The sequence below is a fragment of the Ambystoma mexicanum genome, chromosome 3q (genome assembly GCF_040938575.1).
Source record: "Ambystoma mexicanum isolate Mex_15411 chromosome 3q, UKY_AmexF1_1, whole genome shotgun sequence".
Lineage (NCBI taxonomy): Eukaryota > Metazoa > Chordata > Amphibia > Caudata > Ambystomatidae > Ambystoma > Ambystoma mexicanum.
Window position 1 is genome coordinate 158,482,361 of NC_090926.1, and position 13,370 is coordinate 158,495,730.

General features: G+C 45.5%; 1 protein-coding gene across 1 annotated transcript in view; it reads right to left on the bottom strand.

Moving 5' to 3' along the window:
* Positions 1-11,906: 11,906 nt before the first annotated feature.
* TFCP2 (transcription factor CP2) overlaps positions 11,907-13,370 on the bottom strand; it is a 1,231,094-nt gene continuing 1,229,630 nt past the window's right edge. Inside the window, exon 16 of the mRNA XM_069653380.1 lies at positions 11,907-13,051. Coding sequence (XP_069509481.1) covers positions 13,014-13,051 — 38 coding nt within the window. The 3' untranslated portion in view covers positions 11,907-13,013. The remainder of the gene's footprint in view (positions 13,052-13,370) is intronic.

Sequence of the window (13,370 nt, forward strand, 5' to 3'; positions counted from 1 at the left end):
CATTTTTGATGTTTTCAGTGGATCGGTGTTAGGAAAGATTTCTCTTTTTGCAACTTTCCCTCCATAGTTTCTATGGACTTTGTTTCTATTTGCTCTGTTTTTGAACCTGTTCTGCCTTATTGAAGGGAAGTAAAGCCTGCTTCACTTGCCTTTTGCTCATTGTGCAGCAACTGATCAGTCAATTATACTGTCAGCACTGGGAATATAGGTTTCCTTTTTGCATTCTGACTTTTTAACTTTGAACATTTGTACAATGCAATGGGGATACTTTTGTACTTGGGTTTTTGGTTACTTTTATATGTGCCTAAAGATAAGCTGATGGCAGAAGATGAATAAGTTACTTACCACTGGTAACATTCTTTCGACTGGATGTTCCTCCCACATATTCCTCATCTTTGATATTGTCACAACCCTCGCCCAAAACCCCCTCTGGCAAACCCATTGGCCAGGTGGAGTCAGGACTCGGGCCTCTAGAGCCTGGCATCCTCTTACAAAGCCCTCTTGGGGACAGTCCTGGCGCCTATGGTGCCAGGCTCATATACTATGAATAAAAATGTGCTTGGGAACTACTTTATTGTATTGTCAGCAAACATGGAGACATCCACATAGCTTGGTTCCCAAGAACCAAGCTATGCGGTCTAGTGTTTTGGGTGTGGCAGGCCTGGATCTACTTTCCCTGGTACTACTTTACCTGGGCTATATAAACCACACCCTGACTGCAGAACATGCTTTGTGTTACTTTGCAGCTTGCAACGTGACGCTCACCGTGTCCAGCTATTCCCTCGAACCTCGGAGAAGCAGAACCTGCACAGAGACAAAAGGAACATCATTAGCAGCAGCATCTTACCTGCAGTCTTCATCTTTAAACACTTGCAGCTACTGAGAACAGCTTCCTCGAATCTGCACGCCGCCCGGACAGAACGACCTGAAAGAGGAAGATAGAGGCAACATTAAAGAAAGCTGTAGAGACATTTACAAATTACGAACTGCTCAAAAGGCTTACCTGGCTGGTCGCCTCTCGGCTGGCACCACTCCGGACATTCCACTCGCGCTGAAGAACACTGCAACCTACAAGGAAGGAAAACAGGTTAGCAAAGGCAAGATTTTGCAGATCTGCGCATAGCGCTTACTTACCGCATCATAGCGCTCTTAATGCGCCATTTTTTACCAGCGGGGCTCAACCAAGCCAGTTTGCCGCACTGAAGCTCTGCATACCTAAGGGAGAAAAAAAGAGACATTTTAAACAAAGAAAGGCATGCAGGATAGCAACAAAACTAACGAACAGCAATAAGACCTACATGAACAATATCAAACGGGCCAGCGTCAGTGAAGTAACTGGACCGCACTCGCCCATGAAAGACAACGCGCCCCTGCAAAGAAGGCAGGACGGAGAGCATGCCTATTTCTACCCCAAGGCAGAACCTTCCCTGCAGACTACATCAGGGCAAAGCTGAGAAGCATACCAGCGAGTAACCCAGCTGGGTGGCGTCCCTGTGGATACCAGGTGAGCGTAACAGATATTCGATATCCAGCTTCAGCTGCTTTGGAAAACAAAAATTCGGCAGAGGACGCTGTGCATCGATGCAGTCTACTTGATGTCCCTCGAGGATGATGTCAAAGGCATATATAGCACGTGCAGCACCTGTTGGCTACAGTTTGGTTTTTCTTACAGTAGAAACTTCCCGCATAACCACAGGTTTGACCGTATTAAACTTTGAAGGAGCAAATGCTTTAATAGCATGCAAAATTATACTGTGGGGTAGGCTGGGAGGGCATTGAGGAATACGTGGGAGGAACATCCAGTCAAAAGACTGTTACCAGGGGTAAGTAACTTGTTCTTCGAATGGATTGTGCCCTCCCAATTATTCCTCATCTTTGATAGACTCCCAAAGCAGTGTTAGATTTGGTGGAGGGAGTAAGAATTTAGTTTTCAATGATTTTCATGAACCAAATGGAGGACAGCTTTTCCAAAGCTTCCATCCTGACCGAGGGAGGACTCAAGGAAGTAATGTTTTGTGAAAGTGTGAATAGTAGACCACATAGCTGCCTCACAAATATTTTTGATCTGTACACCCCTTTGCAGGGCTGTAGAGGTAGCCATGTCCCTGGAGGAATGGGCCCTTAATCCTTACAGAAGATCCTTGTTCGGTAGTCTGTAGCATTCTGAAATTGACAGAATTATCCACCTGGATAAGGTCTGTTTTGTCACAGCCTAGATTTGTAAAAACTCAGTGCTCTGCCTGGATTCAATCTATGGAATCTCTCGTACTCTTTGCCAGGATGAGTTGAAGGATAGAAAGTGGCCAATACAATTTTCTGCCCGACATGAAAATCAGAAATGATTCTGGGTACAAAATGAAGGCTTATCCCTCAGAACAACCCTAGCCTTGTGGAAGATAGTAAAGGGTGGCTTGGATGATGGTGCCTGCAATTAACCCACTCTACAGGCTGAGGTTAATGCTACCAAGAGAATGGTTTTAAATGTTAACAACCTTAATTGGCATGAATGTAAAGGTTCAAAGGGTGCACACATTAGACATTTTTATACCAGATTAAGGTCCCAACCTGGAAAGGAGATGGGGAGGGGAAAGGGGGACCACATTGGTGAGTCCCTTTAGAAATTGTGTCACCAGTGGGATTTTGAAAAATGAACATTCTTCTGATGAGCGCTGAAAGATGGATAGCGCCACAAAATAGCCCTTAATAGTTCCAACCTGGAGCCCCAGATGGGCTAAGGATAGTAGAAAAGATAACACTTCTGGTTTTTTGCACATAAATGATCTACATTATTGTCTTTGCACCAGTTGCAGAATTTGATCCAACAGCAACGGTACAAGGAGTTTGTTGCTGGCCTTCTGGCCGAAAGCAAAATCTCCATTATGCCATTCAGGAGGTCCCAATCCTCAGCCTTCCAGAAACCATGCGTGAAGGCTGAGTGTCTTGACCTCTGGATGGAGAACCCGAACCTCCTCTCGCGTGAGAAGGTCCTCTTAGTGGCAGATACCACATCCTCATGGCCCAATCCGAGGCAATTAGGACCATGTGTTTCCCGAACTGATCACACGAGGAATGACGGTGACTGGAGGAAACGTGTACAGGAGTGGTAATTCCCAGTACACTACAAACGCATCTCTAGAGCCACTTTGAGAAAATTCCCTGGAGCAGTACAGTTTGCACTTCTGGTTGATGCTGGATCCACTTGAGGGGTTCCCCAAAGAGTGAAAATCTCTCGAAGGACTTCCTGAGCTAGTTCCCCACTCATGGGAGACTGCTCTGCCTGTTCAGAGCGTCTGTCACTGTCTTTTCTTCTCCGGCTAGGAGAACTGCCGATAGAGTCCTTCTTGAATTGCCCAGTACCAGAGCTGCATTGCTTCTCTGCACAGTGGTAGTGACCCTACACCTCCTCTCTTGTTGAGGTAGTACATGGCCACTGTGGTGGTGTTCATTATCAGGACATTCTTTGCCCGTACAGAGAGCAGAACAGCCTTCGGCGCAAGTCTGATTGCCCTCAGCTCCAAATGATTAATATGTAGTTTGGACTCTGAAGGAGACGAACGACCGCCGATTGTCAGACCGTTGGTGTGGGCTACCCACCCCGTGAGTGAGACATCCATGACGGTTATCTCCGGCCATGGTTGCCAAAAGGATTCTCCCTTCAGAATGTTGTGCTTGAGATCCTGTGCGACCCTGCTTGGGAACCTTAAGTAGGTCTGACATGTTTCTGGAGAACTGGGACCATTGTGTCCTGAGGGATCTCATTCTCAGGCGAGCCTCTGGCACCAGAAAATGCAGGATGCCATGAGGCTGAGCAACCTAAAAAAAAAGAAAAAAGAATCAAAGGCTGGGAGACGCTGGGCACTTTGAAATTTGGAGACCATCTGTAAATTGTCTTGAGCGCTCACCTCGGGTGGCAAGCTCTTTCCCCAAGGATGTATCCAGTACAGCTCCAATGAACTGGAGCTTTTGAGAATGTGTCATATGGGACCTCTTGTAATTGAGGGAGAAGATCAGTCTGTGAAGAGAGTGGCAGGTGACGTTAAGATGATCCAGGACTTGTTCGGGAGAACGCGCCCTGATCATCCAATCGTCCAGGTAGGGGGAGACGTGAATCGCCTCTCTCCTGAGACTCGCTGCCACCATCGCCATCAGTTTGGTGAAAACCCTTGGGTAGAGGTTAGCCCGAACTCGAAACTGATAATGGCAAACCTCAGGTATTTTCTGTGCTTGAGATGCATTGGCACATGCAAATAAGCATCCTAAAGGTTCAATGACACCATCCTTTTCCTAGATCCATTAAAGATTATCAATGATTAGTATAACGCAGAACATTTAGGCTGTCATGTCACATGTCTTGGTTCTCTGTCTGCGCCCTTAAGCCTTCGGGTACAGGGAGCACAATACAAATTCATAAACATCCAATACAAAAAAAGGTAGCAGGCGCCCCTCTCTCGAAAGAACAAGTCATGATAACCTGTTCAGTGGTTATTAACCACATTGAGAGTTCGCAGCCATTGCTTTTTGCTCACTGTACCTTCACAGATGGGAAATAACGATTTGCATATCAGTCTTTCTCCCACCCACAAGGGCAGTCCAGCACCGAAATGCTATGGCCTGCTACCTTTTTTGTATTTTTGAAAGGAACTTGGGGTTGGTCACCATAGGTTACCTGGGGGCAACCAGACGTGGATTCCCTGCTCACTGTGCTTAGAGAGGCTCAGCTTCACCTCACTGATGATGCCCAACAAGGCTGAAACACGTCTATGGGGTTGCTGTTGGTACTCTTGTTCAGAGAGGAATTGCCATAGCATTTTGGTGCTGGACTTCCCATGTGGGCGGGACAAAGACCGATATGCAAATGGCTACTTCCCAACTGTGAAAGGTACAGTGAGCGAAAAGCAGATGGCTGCGAACTCTCAATGTGGTTATCAACCACTGAACAGGTTATCGTGCCTTGTTCTTCCAAGAGAGGGGCGCCTGCTACCTTTGTTGAATTCATAAACATCCAATCCTGGAGCTGGAGGGCCTGAAGGATCGGAGAAAGTGTGACCATCTTGAATTTGTCCTTCCTGAGGAACTTGTTCAAGTATCTCATGTCCAAGATGGGCCTCAGTACTCCGTCCTTCTTGGGTATTAGGAAATATGGAGAGTACCATCCCTTGTCCCTCTCTGCCACAGGTACCGGTTCTATAGAACTCCTTTCTCTAGCAGGGTCAACCTTTCCAGCACAAGGAGCAGATCTGGAACCCTCAGAGTGGCTCCCCAGTGGATGGTTCTGACGTCTCTGAATTAAAGGAAGGCAGTAACCGTGGGCTATGGTTTCCAATGCCCAAGCATCTGAAGTAATGTCTTGCCATTCTTGCCGATGCAGTTTTTGAGGCGGCTGATGCAGCGGCTGTTGGCAAGGATGCCCCTGCTTGCACCTCTCCCTCGTCCACCACGAGGGAATCTTCTTTGGCCTCTTTAACCAGCCATTCCTCTTGCTCCTCCAACTGAGGAGAACTAGCAAAATGATCTACCTCTCCAAGGCTGTCCACTGGGGCGAAAAGGCTGAGGCTGCCTAATAGTGTTTATGGTCATTCCATCAAATTTTTACCATCGAATGACCATTCCATCTAAAAAAAAAATGCATCGAAAAAATTACCATCAAATGAATATTTTTTCTTTTTTTAAAAAAATGGGGTGTAGCCCCCGACCCCGTTTTTTACCCTTTTAAAAAAAAAACATGAACACCACTAAACCATTTACCTTGAAAAAACATGCATTCGATGCATATTTTTTCGATGCATATTTTTTCGATGGAATTAAGATGAAATGACCAGATCCCCCCAATAGTGGCACCTAAGGATGTGGCTGCTGCATTAGAGGTATGCAACTTCAAGGTTTTCATTAGCCTTGTTGCCAAAAGGATGAGACCCGTCAAAAGGCATGTTAAGAAGTCTGGATTGCAGATCCAGACTTCCTCAACCATGCCAATCTGCGTTCTACGGTGCTTGTTGCCAGGGCTCAGCTGATGCTGTCTAGACCCGATTGAAGAGACGCGCACATGGCTTCCTTGCCGTCTCTAACAATAGTCAAGAACCAGTCTCTGCCCTCCCCCTCAGAAATGTGTTCTGCCGCCAGGGAAACACAGTCCCATAGAGTGAATGAGAATTTTGCACGGGCACAGGTGGAGTTGGCTGATTTAAGAGCCATGCTCCCAGCAGAAAATACTTTCCTTGCCCATCCATCTACTCTCTTGTCATCCCTATCTGGAGGGATAGTTGGATAAACTGCCTGCTTGGAAGTTGCAATAGCTGCCTATACCGCCAGACTCTCTGGAGTGAGGGGGTTTAGACAGGTAGTCAGGGTCACTATATAGTCTAGAACCTTAGACATTAGTTTATCTATATGATGCATCTGCATGCTCATCGGCTTCAGGTCTACCAAAATCCAGCTCAAGTGAGGTGTCCACCCCATTGGCCGTTTGTAAATTATCATAAAGATCTTTCAATCTAGATTGGGTGCACCAAATTGAAGACCAAAAAGGCGCATCATTGTCTGGAATATAGGCCTGGTCTGGGATAGGCATCCAAGGCTGAAGAAACTGAACTCTACGCTCGTGGAGTTGTCAAAATCTTTTTCGGCTTCGATGGAGCCTTTGGTTTAGATGGCGCGGTTGGCGTTGAGGCCGCAGGCGCAGCTGGATTCGATGGCGCAGTCAGCGTCAATGGAACGGCTGGATTAGATGGCGCAGCTAGCGTCGATGGTGTCGACAACCTCGACTAATGTTTGGATTTACGGCTCGAAGGATCCTACGATGGCTCTCAATGAGGGTCTGGCCTTCGTCCCACGTTTCAGGACACAGGATTTGGCTCAAGCCCTTTCCTTACCGGCTTCTTTGAAAGGCTTGGTAGGAGCACGGCTTGCTGAGGCTGGTTTTTGAAATATTTTCAGCATTTCAGATCAAAATGCTTCCCATTCGGCAGGTGTGGAGCTTTTTGCGGGACAAGGTACCCTCTCGAGTCAGGCGTCTGATGACGAATTCGAAGAAGGCAACCTGTGGTGCCTCTCTTTCGACTTCCGACGACAAGCATTGGTGGGAACCACTGCTCGGAGTTTGCCTCTCGACTCGTCGGACAAAGGTTTCTTCGACGGGGTAGTCGATGGGGATTTCTTCTTTTTTTTTTTACCTACCGCCAATTTCCCCTTTCACTCCTTCAGAGCCTTTACGGTCATTGGCTGGCACTTGGAGCAGGCTGAGGTCTTATGCTCCACCACGAGACACCACAGAAACTCGGTGTGGGTCGGTTAACGACACGTTAAAATCACAATCAAGACACTTCTTGAACCCGGTCTTCGGGGTAGTAGGTGTCGAGGAAGAAGACATTTCATGAAGATCAAAGGAAGCACACTGTGGTTTGTCGAAGCGTTCGCTTACGTGGAAAACCGCAACTGAAGCCAACGGGCACTGCGCATGCTATATTTGCCTTCGACGACATCATCCGCGAGAGGGAGGTTCGAGGGACATCGAGTCAACTGCATTGATGCACAGCGCCCTCTGCCGAAAAGAAAATCCAAAGCAGCTGAAGCTGGATGTCGAATATCAAAGATGAGGAATATGTGGGAGGACACAATCCATTCAAAATATTTTTACTATTTTTGCATTCTTTTTGGTGTGCACATTGTGTTTACTGCATATGGCAACTAAATGTGCCCTAAAATGGCTGTGCCACGAGATTTCGCTCGTTCTTTGCCCATATTACTTGGCCTTCTTCCTTGAACAGTCAGGAAATGCCTTATACGGTCATGCACTTGGCCAGGAACACTGCTATCGTGGGCTAGTGCTGAATTTGTGCGTATGTGGCCCAGGAAGGAGTATGATTGCATGGTCCCACTCCACATACGTGGTACCAGAGAGTCTAGGGGTGGGGCAAATGTGAAACCAGTATGTGTCCCTGATTGGACTACTACTGGCTCTTTGAATGGTGCAGTTCAATACCATTGGTGGGCTTGGACTTGCAACCAGCTTGGCTTTCGGATAAGAAGGGGACTCGTGCAGCCACTTCAGATCAGTGCTGGAGCCAACGATCCCTTGTAGTCGAACAGTCAACTGAAGATCTGAAGACAACTGCTGAAGAGGCCTTGCATCCCTTCCTGGGTCTGGCCCGGTGAAGCCCTGTTGGACTACCTCATCTCAGAAGACCCTGAGCGGTGCTTCAGCCATTGAAATAGTGGGACCAACTAGTCTCATCGCCTTTGAGCATCCAACCATCCTGAGCCTTCGGAAGTGTTCCTGGACCACCAGTGGTCTGGCCAGCTCCCTTGTGGGTTACCTCACCAGAACTGTCATCGTTTAGCAGTTGCACCCGGAACTGTGGTAGTTCAGGTCACCAGTTCAGGTCACCTACCCTCAGAGTGCCAGCATCAAGGTATCCTTTCCAAGGGTAGCTTCTGTGACTGCAACTGGAATGACCACTGTCGTCGCCCGTGTGCGTAGACAGTCGCTGGAACCCGCCTTCCCCATCCTGTGAAGTATCCTGCATCAGTGTTTCTTCCATTTCTTCATCACTAGGGTTTGTATCTTGCTGCTGTATCCTGACCGGAAGAATTCTTGCATCTGCAACTCATGGGCACCTCTTACTGGAACCAACAGCGAAAAACCCAGACCTCCAGCCACCCAGACGATCCACAAAGTCAACTGGGAAAATCAGAGTCAGGAGGGTAAGTAAACGCATTGCATGCACCTCCGTGGCCCCTGTCCTCAATATGAAAACATTGGGAGCAGGTCCCTTTGTCTCCAAACCACTAGGTTTTGGTAGTCGAACCTGGTGGTAACTTCTGAAATATAAACAGAAGTACATTATAACTTGCCTACAGAGACTCCATTCTGGGGAGGAAAATGGTGGCTCCTGTGACTTTTGGGCACAGGCTTGGTTCCATCATTACTGTATTTAACCTACTTACCTGCTTGAGGAATAAGTAACTTAATTCATTTATTAACCTATGGTTAATGTATATATTTGTATCAGAGTATTGTGAGATAATATTACCTATTAGTTTCATTTGTCAGTGTGTGCAGAAGGCCTAGAATAAATAAATGAAGACAGTTATGTTTATACATAGTTAATTATTGTGTGCTATATTGCGTGGACTCAATGGGGGCCCTGACCTCACTCACACAAGTCCTGGGAATAGCCTGGATTTTTCTTCATTGCAACCTTGAAAGGGTTTTTGCTAACCTCTCAGAGTTCCCTGTCCACTATAACTGGGGTGGCCTCCTAAAATCTGTCCACCAGGCCATAGTTTAGAAATCCATCTGAACAATTGGGAAGTGAAAACATGCACCTGGAAGTTCAAAGGAAAGCCAATTTTGCAGCTGCCCCGAACTTGGATCATATGATCCAGTGACACTATTTTGGGATGTAGGTCTGCGGTTCACCCACTGAATCAGGCTTCAATAGGTGGACCCAAGCTGCCCAAAATGTTGCCAGCACCCTCCTACTTCCCCAAGTGCTTCTGGCACACTCCACTGAGGTCAGCACAGTTGTGGTCTTTTCAAGAAGGGGGCTGTCCATGCTCACCCTCTAACTCCAATTCTGTCTCACCTGCTCCACTTACCTGGTCTCAGCACTGACGTGCCATATTCCGTTCCAGGCGCTAAATTACCCTTTTGCATGGTACCATATTACCTTCCTTTTGTGTAGCTGTGTCCAGAAGCTGGCGCAGGGGTCCACAATGCCATTTTACATTTGGCCTTCTGCAAAGCATTTAAGTAGCCTCTGCTTAAAAATGGGCCTGAGCCCACTGTCCTTGGGGTCAAGTATGTAACCACATTCAGACTCCCACCGATGTTGACATATCCACCACTCCTTTAAATAAAAGCAGCACGATCTCCCTGGGACATGCAGTTCCAGTGGGTGGAGTAAGCAGTAAGTGGATAGAAGTTTGTGGACTCATAGATATGATGCTACCTTCTTCCACACCTGACTGAACTTTATGCAGCCCCAAATCCTAGCTGAATATGATGGGAAGTCGCATTTAAAGTGGGATTGCATCAGGGGTCACTGGTGGTGTGGAAGATGTCTTTGGATCCCCTGCCTCTGGACGCAGAGAAAATACAACTATGCGAAGGCTTTTGCAGTCCTGCACCAGAACTCCTTGTCCTCTGAGGGAAGGACTACAGTCAATATTGTCCTTTGCCAGTTTTAGCAAAAGATGTGGTGGAGTCTCCTCACAGTCTTGGCTATTTAGCAGTGGACTAGAGCCTTTACATTTTTCAAGGCTATAGTCGGCTTCAATGTCAAAAAGGTTGATCCTGTGAACGGACATGTGCAAACATTTTGCTGGGGATCTTACACAAATGCTGATTTTCTGAACCTGTTTAATTGTCTAATTATTGCCCAAGGACAAATGGAACTTACCACTGTACAACAAGCTGTAGAGTCCAGCCCAGTCTTCAGGATCGGCAGGTTCTCTCCTTTCAGTCACAAAACATTTAGTGGAAAGTGCCTTTCATATCCAGAGGGAGATCTCTTGCCATCTCACTAGCAACCTATAAACTGAATCTACATAAGATGCTTCTCCGAGTACATATTGAACTACATTTGTGTACAAAACACAAACTATTTTGTATTAAACCACCAATTACCTGCTTCAAATCAGTTTAAAAGAGTGACTTGTAGGAAGAAAAGCTAATGGTCTGGTTTGTCCACCTAAATGGCAATTTACATTTTTTTTTGACATGGTGATTTTTCAGTGTAAATGTTTTCAGCTTTCATTGCAGATTGTATCCACTTTGCATATAGGTGAAGGGGCAAACAGTGCATATTATTTTCTGCTATTTATTACCGCCTACCTTACCTGGCACATGTGTACTCTTTTTTTGAAGTGCCCTGTAGCCACCCCACACTCTGCTTCTCACACAAAAAGCCTCTGAACTGCTAGGAGACGCTACTGATGCACAACTGGTTATTGGTGGCACCTGGATCGATTAAAAACATTTACTTAGAGACAGAAATAATTGATGTGGCACACAATATAAAACAATGCTCTTTCTTATGTACTTTGATCGGAGAACCATGTGTACGACAATGTAGAAATGAAAGTGTGCCTTGCTCCTAAAGGGCTAGGAGTGATCTTAGTTGGGGAACAATATGAGGAGGCTTGGTAGAAGGAGTGAGAGGTGCTGAGATAAGAGGAGGACAGTCTGGAGTAATTGTTTGTCATCCTTACTTCATTGCACTAGGTTCCGGATCAGAAATTGTCGTAGGGCATGGGTGCCAGGCAAACCGGTAAGCACAAGGCACCCTTAGCCTCTGCCTTTCCCTGGCTGCCCAAGGAAGTCTTCCCTGGGAGGGATGGAGTTATGGGATTTCCTATGTTACCCCGGGATCGCTCAATGGGAAAGGTGGGAGGGTTGCCAAGGTGTGTTAGAGAGGCAAGAGCAGAAGTTCTGTGGCGGGAAAGGAAGGCAATGTAGACAAAAGTACAGGCACCATTTTCCCAAAGCCCTGCTTGAGAAGGCGCCCATCAGAGGATCCCCCTCACATCAGTTCTGGGCCACATGGCCCTGGGATTGACCAAAGGGTAGTAGGGCTGCCAGGTGCGGGATGATTGAGATGTACTCATTAGGATTCAAAACTAATTCAGCAAAATAACATTGTTTTGCAAGATGACCTGTCAACATGATTGTATGCAGTGTTGTTAAATTGATATCATTAAGGGCCTAGAGTGTGTTTTTAAGCCATGTTCTATGCAAAACGATTACCCAATTTACTCTGCATCTCAATAGCAACATAATTTTCTCACAATTTCAGGGTGCAAATACTCTTCAACAGAAATGCCCACTTTATGTCACTACAAGTGCACTACTTCTTCCCTATGCCATTCATGTTTTATTATGTATTCACGTGGCCACAAAATCAAAGTTACTTTTTACACGGCTCATCTTTATTTGGAACCAATAAAAAGACCATCATCTTCAACAGCTAACGACACACTACCTCCCAAAAGCATAATTACCAGGGTTTCACTTTGAAAGATACAAAGAATTAGAAAAGATACTCCAATGTCTTTTCCAGGTGAGTAACACAATCTTACTGACACATGGAACAGAAAAGTGATTACGAAACAAATATGCCAAACAGACAATGGGCATTAAAAAAAGAAATGATTGCACACATTCAAATAAAATTTCCAGGACGTAGTGGTAGAGGTGGGTGCAGGGAAACTGGTGGTTTGAGGGGCTTCTTGGGAGACATCAGTACAGGTACTCATTTTAAAAAAAAGTGGATTGCAGGTAGATTATAAAAAAGTATCACTTAAAAAAAAAAAGAAAAAGGAGTACCAATGATGTGTATTTAGCTTTGCCAACGGATATCAGGGACTACATAGCATAGAGTCTCATTTGGGACTTCACATTGATAAAACACAATGGAAACACTTATGGGGTCAAGAAAGGAGACTTGGAATCCTCCAGAATTTTCAAAAACTAAAATAAAGTCAGGAGCATTGATAAATGGAGTGACCAGACTACATTGGTTTGCCGTTGCCCTAATATTCCAAAAGAAAATGTTAACAGGGAAATGTTTTGTGCCACAGAAGGCTTACAGTTGCAGGTTAAAACAGGGCAGTTATCTTGCTGTAAAAATCATCAGTCCAGACTTGCTTGTAAAAACGTGTTACATGCTTCAGCCACAAATGCGCTTCCCGTTGCATCACTCGCATGCCAACATTTCTCCTGGCATACATGACAGGCCCAACTCCTAATAAGGTAGTGAAATTCTGGATGTTAGCTGGTGTAGATGGGGAGAGGATTCCAGACTTCAAGTTGCATATCAAGTTCAACCTGCATGCCATAAATGTTATGCAGGGTCTCATCCGGCAAACCAGTCAATGTGTGATAAGAGAATAAAAAGGGTTTTTCTTGATGTATGTTTAACCTTGAACCTACAGTACTGAGCTGCAAACAGCTCTTTGGAACAGGTAAACAAATCTTCATTGTTGAGATTAAAGCAATCCTTTCCTCGTACCAACTATTTGAGAATAATGTGATAGCTGTCATTGGTCTCGGCTGTAAGAAAAGGAAACAAAACGATGATTAGGAATAAAACATTGCAAAAAAAGAAGAACATAGCAAGATTTTTAGGTAGTGTCATGTTGATGATATGCATACACTCCCACTGTTTGGCTGATCAAACTCTGGACTAAAGGAAAAATGCTAACCACTCACTGCAAAATTAAAAACGGACTTTAGAATCAGTTAAACAATTCTTTTAAATGACAGATTTAGCTTTTTTTGTAAACAATTTTTATTGATTTTCAACATATAACCATACATATTATAAGCCATTGTTCACTATAAACAAACAATACTGTTACATGCTTCTTTT